At 39.6% G+C, this 19,525-nt stretch overlaps 1 protein-coding gene across 6 annotated transcripts in view; it reads left to right on the top strand.

The window, feature by feature from the left end:
* CLASP1 (cytoplasmic linker associated protein 1) overlaps nucleotides 1-19,525 on the top strand; it is a 229,891-nt gene that overhangs the window by 191,670 nt on the left and 18,696 nt on the right. For all 6 annotated transcript variants that reach the window (XM_081934018.1, XM_081934019.1, XM_081934017.1 and 3 more), the window contains 5 exons: nucleotides 879-1,022; nucleotides 4,092-4,198; nucleotides 15,354-15,504; nucleotides 17,747-17,993; nucleotides 18,612-18,802. In XM_081934018.1, the coding sequence (XP_081790144.1) occupies nucleotides 879-1,022; nucleotides 4,092-4,198; nucleotides 15,354-15,504; nucleotides 17,747-17,993; nucleotides 18,612-18,802 (840 nt within the window). The remainder of the gene's footprint in view (nucleotides 1-878; nucleotides 1,023-4,091; nucleotides 4,199-15,353; nucleotides 15,505-17,746; nucleotides 17,994-18,611; nucleotides 18,803-19,525) is intronic.

Raw genomic sequence — 19,525 nt, 5'->3', positions numbered from 1 at the left:
TCTTAGTGACTTTTTCTTATCCTGCCAAAGTTTATTATTACGCAAATGTTATCTATCTATCTATCTATCTATCTATCTATCTATCTATCTATCTATCTATCTATCTATTTATCTATTTATCTATTTATCTATCTATCTTACAAGTACGGGTTTATTAGTTGAAATTAGAAGTTAATAATGCACCCCTATATGTGTTTATTAAGAACCAGTCTGGTGTAGTGATTAAGTTAGCAGACTAGAAGTCAGGAGACTGTGATAGACACATACACGCGAAGGGAGGGAGCATTTTCTGCAGGTACTAGCTTGAACTGGAATAGCTAATGGATTCATAAAAATAAATTGACTTACTGAATAGTTGAGATCAGTTATTTAAGTTGAATGCACATTATTAATGAATCATGTATCACCAGTTCTGTTGAAGTATGAAGTATATGATGTGGAAGTCTGGAATCAGCTTGTTAACTGAGTAATTTAATTTTCAAAGCTGTGTTAGTGCAGTGTGTGTCTATATTTGTACAAAACCTTTTTGAATTTGTACTTATTGGTAGTTGTTTGATACAGGACAATGAATTATATGTACTTTTTGTTGGACTCTTATATGTAGGTGTGTATTCTTAATTTGCAGCTTACAGAAAATGCAATGGGACATTTCATTAGATGTGAGAAGTATTTTGCTTTGTTTCTTTTTTCTTTTTTTACTGTAATGGATTGATTTCAGCAGTACTTGCCTGTCGTGTATTTGGAGTGTGTGATATTACGGGTAAAATGAATGTACATAACTGCAATCTGGATATTGTGATATGTCCCAGTAACACTTAACAATTTTAAAAAAAACAACCCCGCTGTGATTGTGACTTTTTTCTTCATTTACTTCCTAGGCAGCACAAATAGTCCTGATCTCTCTGTTCGAATTGAATACTCCCGAGTTTACCATGTTACTTGGTGCCTTGCCAAAAACATTCCAGGATGGTGCTACCAGATTATTACATAACCACCTCAAGAACTCCAGCAACACTAGTGTGGTAAGATAAGATTATTTTTCTGTAAGAAATAAACAGCAAAAACAACAATTTCTAAAGATAGTCATTTCTTGATCACCAGTTAATTTCAGCAGAGTCGTACAAATCTGCAGTTTTGGCTTTACAGGGCGGAAGAGACACAGAGTTTAATAAAATAGGTGCCATTGTTCTGAATGGATCCAAAAGGTGTATGTCTTTTTATTATCCTCCACTCTTAAGTTCAAGAATTCTGTACTTTCATATAAAATTTGGCATTGCCTTGAATGTGGTGGATTGTATGCCCATTGTACACGTAAAGTTCACCTTGGACTCTCATTATGCTGCCAAATTCTAGGGGCATTTTTTGCTGCAATTGTAAAGGTGTTTTTAAAAAATATGTTTAACTGCTTTGAGGACTTTCAAGAAATTATGCTTTAAAATAATTGTGCCATTACCCTGCATAGTTTGCTTTATCTGCATATTAGCTAAGATGCCATGATGTAAAGTGTGGGTCTTGGCAAAAGAAGAGGGAAAAGGAAAGATCAGAAAGTAGAGGTCCTGTGGCTTAAAGTTAAGAAAATATGATCGTTTGTTTATTAAGCTCAGATAAGAGCTAAAAATAGGAGGAGGAAGATGTGCTGGATATGCTTGCTGTCTTAATTTATTTCAAAAAATAATAAAGGTGGAAAATAAATAAAATAAAATACCCTGTTTCCAGTGAAGTGGTTCAATAGTGTCTGTCGCACACCATGGTGATGCCAAAATGATGACTTACTCAATTATGTCATCATGCAAATGCCATTACTACAAGTTTTCATGTTTGTATCTGATGCAATTTAATAGGGTGATATTATGTGATGTCATGATGCATCAGTGGTGGTTTCCAGATCCCGTTCCAACTGGTACGGTTGGAGCGGGCCTGGCGGCGTCCACATGGGCGTGCGCATGCATCTTAGCACCTCTGCAAACTTCCGCGACGCTCCAGCTGCTCAGCAGAGCATCGCGCAGGCGCTGTGTGCGCTGAAGACTTAAAAGACTGGTAAGGAGCTCGGGCGGGCCCTCCGGAGTACTGTACCGGAACGGTATCCGGTGCTCTGAGCAGGCTCCGGTACGCCCGTGCCTGCATCCCATCACTGTGATGCATGTATCACCTTTTGCCCTCCTGTGGACAACTAGGAAGGGGGGACCATTGGGAACCAATTTACAAAATATTCAGAAGAAATCCAAACCAGAAAATTCTAAAACCAAACACTTTTGAAGCTGCAGCTGGAAAGAACAGTAGAAAGTAGGTCCAGCTGCATGGAAGGAGAAGGGAGATCTCCCCTTCCCCTTCCTGCTGAACCTGAGAGCTCTTAATACATAGACAAAGGCCTAACATATCCAGCCAACAGCTCTTACTTTGCTGCATTTCTTGGAAATATGTGTTTTCAAGAAGCCCCAAAGCCTTTCATTCTAGAATATTGCTGAGGCATCAATGTGAAGAGAGGAAGAAAAAAAAATCAGTCCTCCCTATAGTAACTCTTTTGCTTCTGTCAGATAGCTAATGTCAATATTGATAAGCACCTTGTCTTATTTACCTTATAATATAAATAAGGCAATAGTGGGCAACTTCCAACTCTAGAAAATTCTTATTGAATAGTTTTCATTGCCTCCGACCGGACGCAATGTGTGTTGGCAGGGGAGCAGAGGTCGACCCTGAGGTCGCTCACCTGTGGGGTGCCGCAGGGGTTGGTCCTTTCGCCCCTTCTGTTCAACACATATGTGAAGCCGCTGGGTGAGATCATCCATGGTTTTGGGGTTGGATACCACCTGTACGCTGATGATACACAGCTGTACATTTCCACCCCAAACCACCCCAACGAGGCCGTCGAAATGATGTCCCAGTGTTTGGAAGCCGTTCGGGTCTGGATGGGGGACAACAGACTCAGGCTCAACCCCTCCAAGACAGAGTGGCTGTGGCTACTGGCGCCTCGGTTCAACCAGTGGACTCCATCGCTGGCCATAGGGGGCGAGCAACTGCCCCCTGTGGAACGGGCGCGCAATTTGGGTGTCCTCCTAGATGCCCGGCTGTCGATGGATGACCATGTGGCAGCCGTGGCAAGGGGGGCGTTCCACCAGGTTCGCCAATTGCTCCCCCTATTGGACCGGGACGCCCTACGCACAGTCACTCATGTGCTGGTGACGTCCCGCCTGAACTACTGCAACGCTCTCTACATGGGGCTCCCCTTGAGATGCACCCGAAGACTGCAGCTAGTTCAGAATGCAGCCGCGCGGGCTATCATGGGGAGTACCAGGTACTCCCACATAACACCTCTCCTGCGCGAGCTGCACTGGCTGCCTGTGGTTTTTCGGGTGCGTTTCAAGGTGTTGATTACCATCTTCAAAGCGCTCCATGGCACAGGACTTAGTTACCTGCGGGATCGCATCCTACCTCATACATCCCTGCAACCAATTCGCTCCCACAGGGAGGGACTCCTCCGGGTGCCGTCCACTAAGCAATGCCAACGGGCGGCGCCCAGGAGTAGAGCCTTCTCTGTGATGGGCCCAACCCTCTGGAATGACCTCCCCCCCCCCGATATCAGAACTACTACCGACCTCCACTCCTTCCAACAGAAACTTAAGACCCACCTGTTCCAATTAGCTGGCCTGGCCCACTTATAGTCCCATTTATACCTCCTGGCAAACATTTTATCCCGGGATAGTTTTTAGGGGTAGTTTTTTAATCCATTTTTAAATTCTTAAATTTTAAATTTGAACTTTAACTATGACTGTACAGCAAATTATATGTTACCTCCTCTAGCCACACCTATATCTATTTTTATATTTATATTGATGTATATTTATTGTGTTTTTTAATATGACTGTACACCGCCCGAGTCCCTTCTGGGAGAGGGTGCGGTTTAGAAATCAAATAAAAGTTAAAGTTAAAGCTAGGAAGCAATTGATACTTGGTTAATCATCAGAGTTAAAATGTTGATAGCTACTGCTTAAGTCATAATTTAAATTAACTGAAGTAAAAGTCCCATATTTCATTTTACTTTTCCCTGTAATGTATGTTACATTATGTCATTTCTTCTCTTTCTTGTGTATTAGGGTTCCCCTAGTAATACTGTTGGCCGGACCCCTTCACGTCATCCTAGCAGCAGAACCAGCCCTTTAACTTCACCTACCAATTGTTCTCATGGAGGATTATCACCCAGGTAACATTGTAGCATAATTAAAGTATGAGTCCAATGTGTAAAAGCTTTCTATTTAAAATATGGCTAAAAACTCAATATAGATGCATATATAATAGACGTTCAATTCTGAAAATAGGGGAAGAAAAATTTTGCTTCGCTTAAGGGAAAAAAACCTGCACTTTCTTTAATAATAGTCTTTGAAGAGAAACTAAATTTTACAGAGAATGTCAAAAAGCTATGACATTTGTATCTGCCCTTTTGTCCTGCACACATATAGATGTAAATATATTCAAGTGAATATGTATTCTATTCATTTAAAGAAATTACTTTTACATTTGTTCTCATTTCCTTGACAATCGTATTTCAAGATCTAAAAAAGGAGAGAAGGAACTTGAAAATGCTTTATCGATAAACTGGAAAATATGATTTTCATTTCACTTATTTGTAGTGTTCTTAAAATGTGCTGCCAGGAAAATCAAGAAAAATAATGTTCTACATAAAATGACTGTATAATGGTTGTGGTGATATAATATGAAAAAGATAGTTGATTAACATGCCCAAGTTGTTTTCCGGCTTCTGGTAGGAGATGAGTCTGGATGTATTAACTACACAGATAATATAAAATATTTTGAAAGGATGGTGACAATAACATTTGAGATAGAATCATTTTCTTCCAAAAGATAGTGTGAATAGACTTACTAAAGGGAGTAACTACATGTCTGTTCCCAGAACTTCTTTGGGGGAGGTATACACCAGAGAAGGAAGTGGCCCTTTCAACTATTTTGTCTCATAAATATAAATTGAGATATCTGCCCCTGTTTAGTAACATTTTTGTACTGATGGCAATATTACAAGAATGTTACTGATATTTCATTGTGAAATTATTTGACTATTAGGATCCTGTCCACATACTATCAATTTTGAAGTAACGGTTTTCTATTTATCCTGCTACTTAGCATATCAGGCTTTATTGTATTCTGTTGATTAAACATTTGTTCTGAAATGCAGTCCATACTAAAAGTCTCTACTGAATATTATTGACTGAGAACATTATTTGCAGTTGTTTATAAACAATATTTATAAACAAAGGACAAATGTCCTTAACATTCAATTTCCCTATTATTAGTATTTGCATACTGTCACTATTCCAAATGAAAGGTTGAAGACTTCTGGCATATATATGTGGGAGTACAGTCCAAATTTCCTTAAGTATATCTTATAATTATCCAGATACAGGTTTTAAATACAAGGCATGCTTTAGTTAATTTAAGTTTACCAACCTGTGCATAACAGATACGAAAAATGCAAAAAGTATTCTTTATCCTGTACAAATATGACCTTGGTGGCATTCCCCCCCCCCTTTTTGAAGATTTTTAAAATGTCTTGACATTTTCTTCTCTATAGTGTTTTCCAGTTCTGTGTATATCATACAACCTATTCTGTTCAGCTATTTTAGGTTATTTTTGTTCTACTGAACTTATTCTTTGACAAAATCAGGAGAGTTTTGTTCTAATAATAGGGTCAGCTTTCCACAAATCAAGAAAATTGAATCTCTATAGAGATTTTCAGAAAAAAATGATTATATACAGTATATTTAAAATAAATGTGTATATCTGTTTGTATACATATGGACATGCATTGTAATATACACATAAAGACACATACATAGATATATTATACCCTTGGGTTTCTGTTCCTTAAGGGAAAAAAATTGCATATATATTTGATTTTATATTCTGTTTCTGAACAAGCTTCTTGCTCCAAGCTATTCATTTATTATATTTTTATTCATTGTCAATATTTTTAGTTTTCAAACATATTTTGCTGTTTTTATTAAATTACTTTCTTTTTCAAGCTTTAGCCTATAATATTTGAGAAATGCTTCGCTGTGATTTTTACATTTTTCTTTGATCTGCCTTTTTTATTTTGCACTCTAATTTTTTGTTCCTGCTTTTCAGAAATGTTGGAACAAAAAAAAAACTATCCTTCAGAATTTAAACTATTTCCAAATATGAGTTGTAATGTTTTTACTCAATGAAACATAGTGATGAAACAAATGTCTTCCATTGCATCTGAGATGCATTTGGAGTTTAAACTAACATTTTGAAAGAATTAACCAGCAAATTGTATTTCTTTAGTTTGAAATGCTAAAATGCTGTCTCTTTTTTGGGGGGTCAGAATGTTGTACTTTGGAATTTGTTTGGCTATACTAAGATAGTAAGGGAGAATTGGTTATACTTTGTTCGTTAAAAATTCAGGTTGTCTGTCTTTGGTTGCTTGCCCCACAGGATCACATTTGTAATGTTAGCTTTCTCTCTCCAAATGCAAAATTATGTAAAGTAACTTATTTTTAGCCTTTTTTTTTCCTCTGAAAGACTTCCATGAGAAACAGCTGAAGAAGCATTCTGTAAAACAATACCGGTAGGGTTTTGCAGAGACCTAGATTCAGAGTAAAAATATAGGCATCTATGCAACATCTATTGGAACCCTCTTCTTAATAACTCTTCCAGGGAAACATATGATTGATTTAAAATGTATTCAACTGGTGCTGTATATGTGCCTATGCTCACTTTGAATTTTAAATTTTGCCCTTGGAATCCACAGGTCTTTGCACAGCTCTAAAGTACTGCAAAATTATTCTGATGTCTCATTTCATGACTTGCAGTGTATTTTCATTTATTTCCACACCAATGTGATCTTTTGCTATAATGACAATATCGGAAGCTCAATAGAAACAAAACGACCAATTGAATACTCCAGCAGTTCTAGAAATAAATCCCAATATATGACATGGCTCATCTTATAGAACTGCAATGATGAAAATCCCAAATCTGGCCTTTTTCGTCTTGGCAAATCTTTACAATTGCTAATGAATATCTGGCATGGAGATAGGCTAAAAAGCTAACATGGATGCCCAAACTGTTTTACATTGGAGAGTCAGATCTGCACTGTTTAATTTTCCTTCCAGGATGTATCTTTCAATAATGGTTTGTGTATTTCCAGAAGTAGGCAACTCAGAATTGGAATTGGATTTGATATGTCCCCAAAATAGATTCAGTATGAGAGCTTTTGTAAGGGTTTATCTTTATTTATCTGATTTAGCCATTAGAGTAGTATTGGATAAAACTAGTCAACAGAATGTGGGCTAAAGGAAAAAGAAAGATTATTTCTGAGTTCTGGAAAGTGATTGTTAAGAAAAATGAATTAATAAATGGAGAGAAATAAGCAACCCTGTTTTAAACTATGGATATAAATTACAAGTCTGAATGCTAGCTGCCTTGGGTTTTTCTGCTTTCAGTTTCCTATCAGGAGATTTAAAAACTGTACAATCAGTTTGTTTGCTTGACAGTTGGGCTGCTAAAGATGAATGGGTTTTAAAGGTTAAGTATGGTATAAAGTAGTGGAATCATATGCCTATAGGTGTGATTACAAGAAGAAATTGTAGTATTTAATATTTAGTGCTGTTTCTGAGTATTTGGTTGTTGTTGATATTGAGTATATGGCAAGAAATCAAAATATAAGGCTAAGGAGAACTCTTACAGAAAGATTTATTAAAAAACAGACTGTGGGATATATTTTCAGCTTATGCATGTGTTTATCCAGATCCTTTTGGTCATCAGCATTTGTCTATTTGTGTTGTATCTTGAAATCGCATTTAATCTGAGATAATTGCTGCAGCGCATATTCTGCTCACCTTGACTTATTAGGAAAAACATTTTTTTTTGCTGTAAAACATTTTCTGACTCTGTATTGTGAAATAGGCAAATGGATCTAGACAAGATATGCCCTAAAATTCTTTAGTGATTCCCATTAATATTGCAAGTATTAATGAATAGCATGTATTTACCTGAAGCAAATCAATGGAGTATTCCTGTCCAATCTGTTTCTATTAAGTTCTTCTCTAGTTGAGAAAGCATGAAAAAAAAAAAACACAGCACTCAGATTGTAGTTTTCTTTTTCCCTTTTTCTGTTTCTTCCCTCCTTTTCTCTTTTTTCTTCCTGTGATCACTGCAGTCGTTTCTGGGGTTGGAGTGCAGACGGGCTGTCGAAGCACCCCCCTCCCCTTTTTCAGCCTAACTCCATCCCCGCTGCTCCTTCTCACAAGACTTTCAGGCGCTCTTACTCTCCCAGGTAACAAGCCACCTGTTATTCCAACCTGTCAGAGGTGTCACAATGTTATTTACCTTTTGGCTCAGATGAGTGCTTTCAAAGAGGCAGATCCAGGGGATGTGGAAAGAGGCAGCATTTTCTGCCTTTGTAATTTTTACCTGTGAAGGAATCCCATCAGTTACGTTGTTTCCAAAGCACCTATTCAAGCACCCAGAGAAATGTAACTGAGTATGAATGTTTCTCTCTCTTTCTCTTCCTTTCTCTCTCTCTCTTTCTCTCCATTCTTCTGCTGGAAAGAGTCAAAGCAAAGCAGAAGCTTGCTTTATGCAATGAAGTATTCCAAACCAATCTTTTAGATGTATGAAGCTAAAACCTAGAAATCAGGCAATGTCAAGTGATAGATAACAACAGGACCCAGAGAAGTTATATTCAACTTTTAGTTAGACACTGAAACTACACCTTCCAGATGTGCTTGTCTGCAATTCCCATGATCTCTAATTGCAAGATTGATGGACACGCCGACTGGAAAAAAGCAATTTGAGTGTCACGCAGGAAGACACCAGGTTGCAAACAATTAGAATAACACTACAACTGTCATAGCAGCTGAGATGAATAGTCAACCACTAGGATTTAGTTGACATTTTATATTCATACCTATTGGCTGTATGTAGGGAATACCTTCCTTATACAACTTCCCAGTCAAAGCACTCGTTTGGAGAAATATAGAACTAGACTTATTCATTTTTTTTGTCACTTTCAACCCTACTCACCCCACTTGCCATGTGGTGAAATTCCAGTTTTATTTGATGAACTTCACATGCATAAGACTGGTCTTTGCATTTGTGCCCAGCCTCTGTTTTAAGATCCAGCCCTTTGGGATTGGTGGGAAATTGTAGAATTTTTATCTCTTGGAAACATTATTGATAGAACTGCTTGCCCATTTATAAAATTGATATATTGGGAACATAACCAACCTATCATCAATTTCTTAGAATACTACTTGCTGCTTCCTTCTTTTGTATTTTCATGTTTATAGTTGCCATGTTAAGCAAGCAAAGAACATTTCTCAATGAAGTATAGCCATCCATCTTTTCTATTCTTGTAAATAAAGGTGACATTGAAGTTGAATCTTTGCAGTATGACACCTTCCCATTACTAATGAAAATTATATTTTAAAAAGGCAACAGGGGCAGGAAACTGATGGTATATCAAGGAAAGTGTCTGTGGACACATTGAAGTCCTGGGATCTACCTAGGAAACCCCACACCCTTTAGTTAAGAAATTTAATCATTAATTACAATTGTCAACTATGACAAAATTATACTATTTGCAACAAAAGAGATTGCCTATTACATAATAGTATTTCAAGTTGCAAATAGCCATATGAAAGTAGAAATCTGTTTTAAACAGTGTTTAGATGCATACTATGGAGATGTGTTATTGGCTAAGTTGAGATTTCCTGGCATATTTCCATTATTACTCTTGTTTGTATTAAAACACTTATTTGTACTGCTATCAATATGAAGATTCAATGGATCTTAATCTTCATATTTGTTAGCAAAGCTTAAGGATGTAATTACAACATCAGTGCCTGGAAAAGTGTGAATATATCATTGCTTGCAGTGATGAGTAGCTGCGCAAGAACAGAACAATGAGAACATTGAAAGGGACACACAACTATTCTTAATTATAGCACAGATAGAAATCTACAATGTTATTCTATCTACATTACTCTGTGTGAAAATAAAATTATGACATCAATAAACGAAAATGAGTGATTTATGATATAAATTTAGATTTTTGCCCTTCAACCAAATGTGAAGAAGTTTATTGATATTTAAAAGCAATTTCCTTTGTTTTATAGACCAATTCTGGTTTTACACTTACCGTGTTTCCCCGAAAATAAGACAGGGTCTTATTTTCTTTTTACACACAAAATATGGCCTGGGCCTTATTATGAGGGGAGGGTTTATTGTTTTGGGTTGCCAGGCGGCTGCTCTCTTGCGAGTGGGCTCCCAAAGAGCCGGGCACAGCCTCATGGGCGAATGGCTGTGTTGCGCTGTCGCAGCAGCGCAACACAACAGCCATGAAGCGACCACGCTCATGAGCAGTCACCCGGCAAACCACCTTTCCTGCTGGGCACAGCGCCATTCACTGATCTAGGGGTATTGCCAAGCCACGTGAGTGCCTGTTTGCCGCTGCCTGGCTCCTGCGTCTTGGCACCTTCAAAATGCCAGTGAATGGCGCTCTGCACGGCTGGAGAGGGGGGTTGTGCGAGCGGCTGGTCCGCTCTCGCTCCTCCCAGCATCACGATGCCCTGGCCCAGTCTCCCTGCAGAGCCAGAGCACCTCCGCTGCCGCCGCCAGCACCACTGCCATTCCAGCATGGCTTCTTTGGCGGCTTCCAAACCAAGTCTTCTGGCAGTGGCCACTCTGGGTGTACACTCTATGGTTGTACGCTCTGCCGACAGCCAGCCCACAACCATAGAGCATACGCCCAGAGTGGCCACTGCCAGAAGACTCAGTTTGGAAGCTGTCGAAAAAGCCATGCTGGGATGGCGGCGGCAGCAACAGAGGTGCCCTAGCTCTGCAGGGAGAGCTGGGCCAGGGCATCATGAGGTTGGGAGGTGCGCGAGAGGGACCGGAACAGCCACTCGCGCAACCACCTTCTCCAGCCGTGCAGAACACCATTCACTGGCATTTAGAATGCGCCAAGCCGTGAGAGCAGGGCGGCAGTGAACAGGCACTCATGCGGCTTGGCGATACCCCTAGGTCAGTGAATGGTGCTGTGCCTGGCTGGAAAGGAGGTTTGCCGGGTTGCTGCTGTGCCCGGCTCTTTGGGAGCCCGCTTGCAAGAGAGCAGCCCCCTGGACAACCCCCCACCTCCGACCAGGCAGAGCACCGCTCACCAACCTAGAGGTATCCCGAAGGCACCAAGCAACATGATCACCTCCCCCCCCCGGGTTCCTGCGACTTGGCACCTTCAGGATACCGCTAGGTTGGTGAGCGGCGCTCTGCCTGGTCGGAGGTGGGGGGTTGTCCAAGGGGCTTATTTGCAGGGGAGGGCTTATATTTTTGCTCACCAGAAAAATGTGGCATGGCCTTATTATTAGGACATGTCATATTTTTGGGGAAACACGGTAGGGCATGTATGTAGAGTCCCAGACATTGGCTAATACTGAATCCTGAAGGCTGTATTTGTTGGAAACTATGGCATTGGAAAATAATATTGTGACATCAATTAAAAGTCACACATTTTTCTCATCTCTTCTTTGTTCTTGTAACTTCTCCAATTGTATGCATGAATCACTGTTTTCTATTGTAAATAACTGATAGGATGTATTTAATTTATTCAGTGTAAATTGATCTTCCATTTTTAATTTTTTTTCTTTTAATTTCACATCTATACAATATTTCATACCATTCTTAAACTGGCTAAATGTATTTGCTTGTTCGTGTAATTAGTTTTTTTAAAAAAGAAATAATACACCAAAATTGTTGTTCTTTCTTTTGTGAGATATTTTATAATGTCTTATTCTCAGGTTAAAAAAATAGGCTCTTCCCTTGTAGACTTTGGATGCCACTGATATTTGAAGGTTTTTAATGAAATCTATTCCATGTAACAACTAATAGGGAATAATCCATATATTTGCATAACAATAGTCCCAATTACTATTTAATGCATACTGTTTGAATCCACTCCAGATTGCTTTGTAAGGAAAAGTTTGGGTTTTTTTTTCTTTTTTTAGTGGAAAACAAGGTCTCTCATTCAAAATATGACCTTTTTTTCTCCTTGGCATACTAATAAACAAATTGCAAATTTAGCAATTTGATGTAAATTGAGTTTCTGGTGGATCTATCATTTCGCTGTCAATTAATGTGTCATAGTTCTATACTATACAGTGTTCAGTTCCTTACTTTGAGAAACTTAACAGTGGAAAAATTAAACATCAGGTAGAGTGATAATAAACTAATGGTGGGTTTGAAAGCAATGCTGAAAGGATTTGTTGAAAATGAATTCACTTCGTAGCTAAAAAGTATTGATGATTGATTTGAATGGGGTTATTTTGCTTCTTTTATTATTTGACTTTATGAATCTTAAATATATTGATTCAAATTCTCCGAGCCACGCTTGTAGTTTAAGGAACGTTAATAATAAGGTGTGTGTCTACCTCTCTGTATTCATCTGCTCCCTCAATAGGGAAAAGTACTATTATTATGTAGAAAAATATTGTTGAGAACTAAGAGCACAAAATATTGTTAAGGAAGAATTGTCATAATATTAACCAATGTCTATAAAGGAATTATAAAACTTCCTTTTTTTACGGAAAACGATTTATCATGTAGAATCTATGAATGCTTCTTTTTAAAGAATAATAGTTGCTACTCTAACTTGAAAGGGTTGTATATAGCACAGCACGCTGTCACATGCTGAGATTTTAGGATGTGTCATATTATTGCTTTGCCAAAACATCAGATGTACATTCAGTCCTGCCAGGCTTACTTGGGCTGTGCTGCTGAAAGAGTACACTGAAAGAAAGTCAGGGACCGAAACTGTTTCCATGCGGTATAAATCTTGTTTTTGGCAAGTACGGTAGTTTTAAATAATAAAATGCTAGTTTTGGGAGGCACCATTCAAAATAGATTATCGTTTTGTGAAATACACTTTTAGCAGAGCAGAGTTTTAATCCTGTTGTAATATAGGAGGAACTCTTTAATTGTAGGCCTGTTTCTCTGGATCCAGAGGAAAGCTTTCTGTGTTATTCACAGACGACCTACCCTTTATACAGTATACAGCAATTCATCAGCTACAGAACAGAGAGCAATATTTAGTTTTATTATTATTTCCCCATAGTTGTTAAAGTGAATCTGGTTTCCCCAATTGACTTTGCTTGTTGGAAGCCGGCTGGGAAGGTCGCAAATTGTGATCATATGACTGCAAGATGCTGCAACTGTTATAAATGCGAACCGGTTGCCAAGCACCCAAATTTCAATTTCAACCAATCCCATAACTCTGGGAGTAGTCTGATGGTCGCAACTTTGAAGACGGGTCGGGATTCATTTTTTCTGGAGCCACTAAAATGTTGAACCATCATTAAACAAATGGTTGTATTCAGAATAGAATAGAGCTGGAAGGGACCTTGGAGGTCTGCTAGACCATCCCCCTGCTCAAGCAGGAGAACCTATACCATTTTAAATAAGTGACCATCTAGTCTCTTCTTAAAAACCTCCAGTGATGGAGCGCCCATGATTTCTGAAGGCAAGCTGTTCCACTGGTTAATTGTCCTCCCTGTTAGGAAGTTTCTGCTTAATTCCAGGTGGCTTTTCTCATTGATTGGTTTCCAACTATTGTTTTTTGACCTGCCCTCTGGTGCTTTGGAGAATAATTTGACCTCCTCTTATTTGTGGCAGCCCCTCAAATACTGGAATACTGTATCATGTCACCCCTAATTCTTTTTTTCTTTAGACTAGTCAAATCCAGATCAAGTACTATCTGTATTTAGGTTTTAACTTTTTGCTTATCAGTTACCTGGATTTTTAAATAATAGTCTTGAACTTTAGCCTAAAAAGAGTAGACAGTCCTTCATTCCCACCTTCCAATATTTTTTTAGTAGAATCCTCAGGTTTTGCTTAGTGTTTCATATTTCACCTAGTTTGCTGAAGTAGTAGTGATTGATCTAGTTAAAACACCAGTGATCAACCAAATAAAATTTAGTCTTAATTCTGGTATTTGAGAAACCACATCTTATATTGAGGAAGAAAGGAATTAAATTATATTAGTATTTTTTGTAATTCTAGATTCTTTTATGGTAGTTTCCTAGGGCGGAAAAAAATCATATAGAGCAGTGATGGCGAACCTTTTTTGGCTCGCATGCCACAAGTGGGGGGAGCGCAGGGGGGTCGAGTGTGGGCATGGCGCACCCATAATGCAACGTGTGGCCCTCAGTGCGCATGCGCGCACAACGCGCGACCCCCCCATTTTTACATTTTTTTTGCCCTCCCCAGGCTCCAGGGGCTTTATAGGAGCCTGGGGAGGGCGAAAAGAGCATCCCCCGACCCCCCGGAGGCCCTCCGGAGGCTTCAGGGACTGTCCGGAGGCTTCCCTGAAGCCTTCGGAGCGCTTAAAACCACCCTCCGAGCAAACTGCCCTGACAAATGGCTCCGCGTGCCACTTGTGGCACGCATGCCATAGGTTCGCCATCACGGATATAGAGGAAATACTCCTTCCAGCAAGCACAAGAAAAAATCTATTAGAGGAAAATGAGACATTGCTGACAGATTTTTATTTAAAAATAATTAAGGTGTAATAGAGTAGATTCTTTGATCTGGATTTCTTGCAGAATCAAATTTAAATCCAAAAATTAGTTTAAGTACTTCTTATCTTGAGTCTGCAGTATCATAGGTTTAATTTCTAGCATCACTGATGATCAGTTTTATTGCTAATATTTTAGTTATTATCATATATTTTCAGCTACGTTTCAGGAAAAATAATATGAGAACTTCCTTATTCCATGGGGAAATAGTCCATTTTAATATGCCTTTGGATTTTTACATAGGGGAATATATTTAACATCTTGGGAAACATTAAATATAGTATTTATTCCGTTAAAGACATGCTGGGATGTTCATGTTCATCATGGAACTGTGGCAGCACAGTCAGTCCGTTTTCTCGTTACTTAATATTTTTATCTCACTAGATAGAAGAAGGGTTAGAGAGATCAATTCAAAAGCACAAAGGAATGGTATGACTTCTAAGTTACCATTTATATCTAATTCAGGGCAAGTTGTTTCATGTCTGAATAATAAATATACATCCCTACTCCCTTGGTAAATTGATGAGGCCCAACACGATTGCTGTCCAATTATAGGTTTAGTTTCAGTAATTTTTGTACATCCTGGAAGTTAACATCTTGAGTTCCTGCTGCTCAGGATGAAAAACATTTTGAAAGTTGCATGTTTTAAAATTGGATTTCAAATTTTTTGTCTTTCCAAATGAGAAAATGTCTAATTCAATCTCAAAGGAACCATTCTTTAATTTTAACATTCTATCTATGTTCGTTGTTCAGCATGCTGGATTATGACACGGAAAACCTAAATTCTGATGAAATTTATAGTTCTCTTCGTGGAGTCACAGAGGCTATAGAAAAATTTAGTTTTCGTAGCCAAGAGGATCTAAATGAGCCAATCAAACGTGATGGAAAGAAGGACAGTGATATTGTAAGTAGACATTCAAAGCATATGTAATTTTTGTGTGATTTATTAACAGCAGTGATCATTAATATTTAGATAAAATAGTTTGCTATTTTCAACATCTCCTACATTGTTCAATTTCAAGCAAACAACACATAGGTGTTGAGTTTATCAACTAGGCATTTTTTATATATAATAATTTAACCAGATCTGCTGGACTGTGTGGGAGAAGAAGAGCCCTGGGGGCAGAGTCAAAAGAGGAATCAGTCTGGAATCATTATATTCCCAAAAGTGAGCCATGTTCAGCTCCCCTTGAATTCTGTTAACTCCTATCTAGCACCAATTTAGTGCTGACCATAGTTGATTAGATTCTTGTGTATAGGTTTGAGCAATAAATTAGCTTGACTGGAAGTACCATATTTTTTGCACTGTAAGATGGATCGTACCATAAGATGCACATTAGCTTTAAGGAGGAAAAAAAAAGGGGGGGGGATCTGCCTCTGCCTCCCAGCATCTATCCACTAGGCTTGCGTCCTTGCAGTAAACAGCAAGCTTCAGCATGTCATCGCAGCCCCAGCAGATGGCTCATCAGGGCTCTACTCTGCAGTCAACTGAGGTGAGCTGCTGCCACCAGCGGGGAACACTGGACCGTTCGCTGCCGAGCAGCTTATTCTTGGTTGGATCAGCCTCCCGGAATACAACCAATCAGCTGTTCTAGGTGGGAGGGATTGCTGCCGAAGCCAATCACTGCCATTCGGTGGTGGCGATCGGTGGCAATCCCGGGAGGCCAATCCAACCACCAATCAGCTGCTCAGTAGTGAAGGCTGCAGCATTCTTTGTTGGCGGCGAATAAAGGCAATGGTGATGGGTGGTGGTGCTGACAAGCGGTGGCAAATGCCGCCGCTGCACCAATCCCTCTCTCCATGCCGCAATATTTGCTCTATAGGACGCACAGATATTTCCATCCCTGCAATGGAGAACATGATGGGTCCACTCCATATATCAGTGATGGCGAACCTTTTTTGACTCGCGTGCCACAAGTGGGGGGAGCGCAGGGGGGGTCGAGTGCGGGCGTGCCGCACCCATAATGCAACGCGTGACACCCCCCCAGTGCGCATGCGCGCATAACGCCTGACACCCCCCCATTTTTACATTTTTTTTGCCCTCCCTAGGCTCCAGGGGCTTTATAGGAGCCTGGGGAGGGCGAAAAGAGCCTCCCCCGGCCCTCCGGAGGTTACAGGGACTGTCCGGAGGCTTCCCTGACGCCTTTGGAGCGCTTAAAACCACCCTCTGAGCAAACCAGAAGTGACTTCCGGGTTGCTCGGAGGGTCGTTTTAAGCGCTCCAAAGGCGTCAGGGAAGCCTCGGACGGTCCCTGAAGCCTTCGGAGCGCTTAAAACCACCCTCCGAGCAAACAGGAAGTGACTTCCGGGTTGCTCGGAGGGTGGTTTTACGCGTTCCGAAGGCTTCAGGGACCGTCCCTGAAGCCTCCGGGGTGGCGGGGGAGGCTCTTTTCGCCCTCCCCAGACTCCTATAAAGCCTCTGGAGCCTGGGGAAGGCGAAAAATAGCTTTTAAAAAGGTGAACTCAGCTGACAAATGGCTCCGCGTGCCACTTGTGGCACGCGTGCCATAGGTTCGCCATCACGGCCATATATGAACTAAAATATATACATTTTTTGTACTGAGTTGTAAAATTATATGATCTAACTCTTGTCACTATAATCAAATGCTTGATATATAGTAGTTCTGTGCTCAGAAAAAGGGGTGGGGAGAAGGAAAGGGAGGTATGTATGTTTGTATTGGAGGCCGTCTTTTGAATATTTGCTCACACATACATTTTCTTGTACTCAAATCAAGCAGTTGGATTTGTGCACAGAAACATCTACGTGAATGAAATCCACAGTGCTAATTGAAACCATGCCAATTATCATATCTTGGATTCAAAAATTTTACAGTTTTCTTCCTCTCCTCAACATTGGCAATAAATCCAGTTCATAGTGTTGTTCAATATTATTTAGCAGCCGCAGAAAGGAAGAATAACAACTTATTGGAATGACTGCAGTTGATGATGAAGAAAACTTATGTTTAGAAACTGCCAGTTTGAAATTAGGGTTTGGTGCAAACAAAGTTATAATTTATTTAGCCCTATTAATCAAAGTGGAAAAAGACTGCTGTTTGCAGTGTAACCTATCAGAGTTACAATAGAGTTGCCCTTTCTAGCTTAATGGAAACTGGTCCCAATAAAGTTGTCTTTGATCAATTGTTATAGGTTTCCAGAGATGATGGCATAGCCTCACCAGCCACTGATATGCGTGGAAGCAGTGATGTGGTGGAAGGAGGAAGGATGGCTCTGGATAACAAGACTTCCCTGCTCAACACCCAGCCCCCACGTGCCTTTTCTGGACCCCGAGCTCGAGAGTACAACCCTTACCCCTACTCTGATACTATCAGCGCCTACGATAAAACTGCTCTTAAGGAAGCCGTATTTGATGATGATATGGATCAGATTCGGGATGGTTGGTTTTCATTTAAAAAAAAAAATCAGTATCGCTCTTATTGTTTCCTTAGCATGTACCCATTGATGTTAAACTGTTGCAGGATATCATGCTGACACTAGCTTCACCCAGTTTACTTCATTTCTTAATCAGCCTTGCTGGAATAAGTAAAAGTATCTCACTCCTGGGCAAGAGATTCAGCTAGGTGGTACAGCAGCCACAGGCTCATCTTTCAATTCTAATAGTGAGACTTGAGCCCTGACATTCTGTAAGCGGTCTTCCACATTCACATTAGTAAAGAGGCCAAGCTCCAAAAGTCATTTCTTTGTGAACTGAAAGCTATATCTGGTTAAAGGAAAAGCCGTGGGAACCGAACCTTCTTATGTTTTCATTTGGCTCCCTTGCCTGCTCAGAATTGCTTTATGAGCACATAGTGACAAGTGGTAACACTGAGAATCAATTGTTAGAGACTGAATATATTTAGATTATAGATAAAATCTTTATACTTAAAGGACTCAAGACATATTATGTTTATAGTCTAGTTAGAAATATTGTGAATATGTCCTGCCGTCACCTGTTGAAAGTGCTTGCTTAATTTTCTTTGCTGTGAAATGACTTTTCCACTTTTTTTCTTTTCAGTGCCCATTGATCATTCTGACTTGGTGGCTGATCTTTTAAAAGAATTATCCAATCATAATGAACGGGTAGAAGAACGGAAAGGAGCCCTTCTTGAGTTATTGAAAATTACAAGAGAAGATAATCTGGGAGTTTGGGAGGAACATTTTAAGACAATTTTGCTCTTATTACTTGAAACACTTGGAGATAAAGATGTAAGATAATGCCATTGGCTTTGCTGTGCCTCATAGATACTTACCGCCCGCACTGACATTGAATCCTACGTGGTTAATGTTTAGATGGTGTTCTCTGTTTTCTTTAGTTTAATCTGGCTTCCACAGTCTCAGAAATGCCACCCAATGTAATTATCTTAGTTATCTAACCCTACCTCCAGTTTCTCCAAAAGGGTCATCACTCTGATACTGTGACACTTGAAATTTGTATTCCTCAAATGTGTGGTGCATGTTGGAACACACTCGCTGTGCTACTCACTTCCTCTACCAAACATCTCCAGTTGAGGAGGATGCCCATCGCATAGTACTTTATTCAAGATGCCTTCAAAAGCTGGCCCTGACAGGATAGGGGCATCCGTATGGATTTGGAGATGGATGCTGCTGCCAAAGAATAATTCTACCAGCAACACATAGTCTGGGAACCAAATGTTATATGCAGAGGCCCTCTAAAATGTTATATTCACTTTAATTTAGCTTAATCAAATGTAATTGGCTTGAAATTAAAGTTTCTTTTTGTTCTAGCCCTGCCTATTTTTTAGAGCATTGCCTTTGGTATATAAAGGTTATGTAGTCCTTAAGCCTCCCAAAGTTGCAGCTGTGCCATTTAATAGCAAGATGACACTTAAAAAGCTAATACATTTCTTATTGCAGAAATTAGTCTTGCCCAAGTTGGATGCCCATGCTGAGAGATTTCAGAAAGTTATT

This window comes from Natrix helvetica (genome assembly GCF_964273705.1).
Source record: "Natrix helvetica genome assembly, chromosome: 1".
NCBI lineage: Eukaryota > Metazoa > Chordata > Lepidosauria > Squamata > Natricidae > Natrix > Natrix helvetica.
The sequence above is the reverse complement of the archived record's forward strand: the minus strand, read 5'-3'. Positions and strand labels throughout refer to the sequence as shown.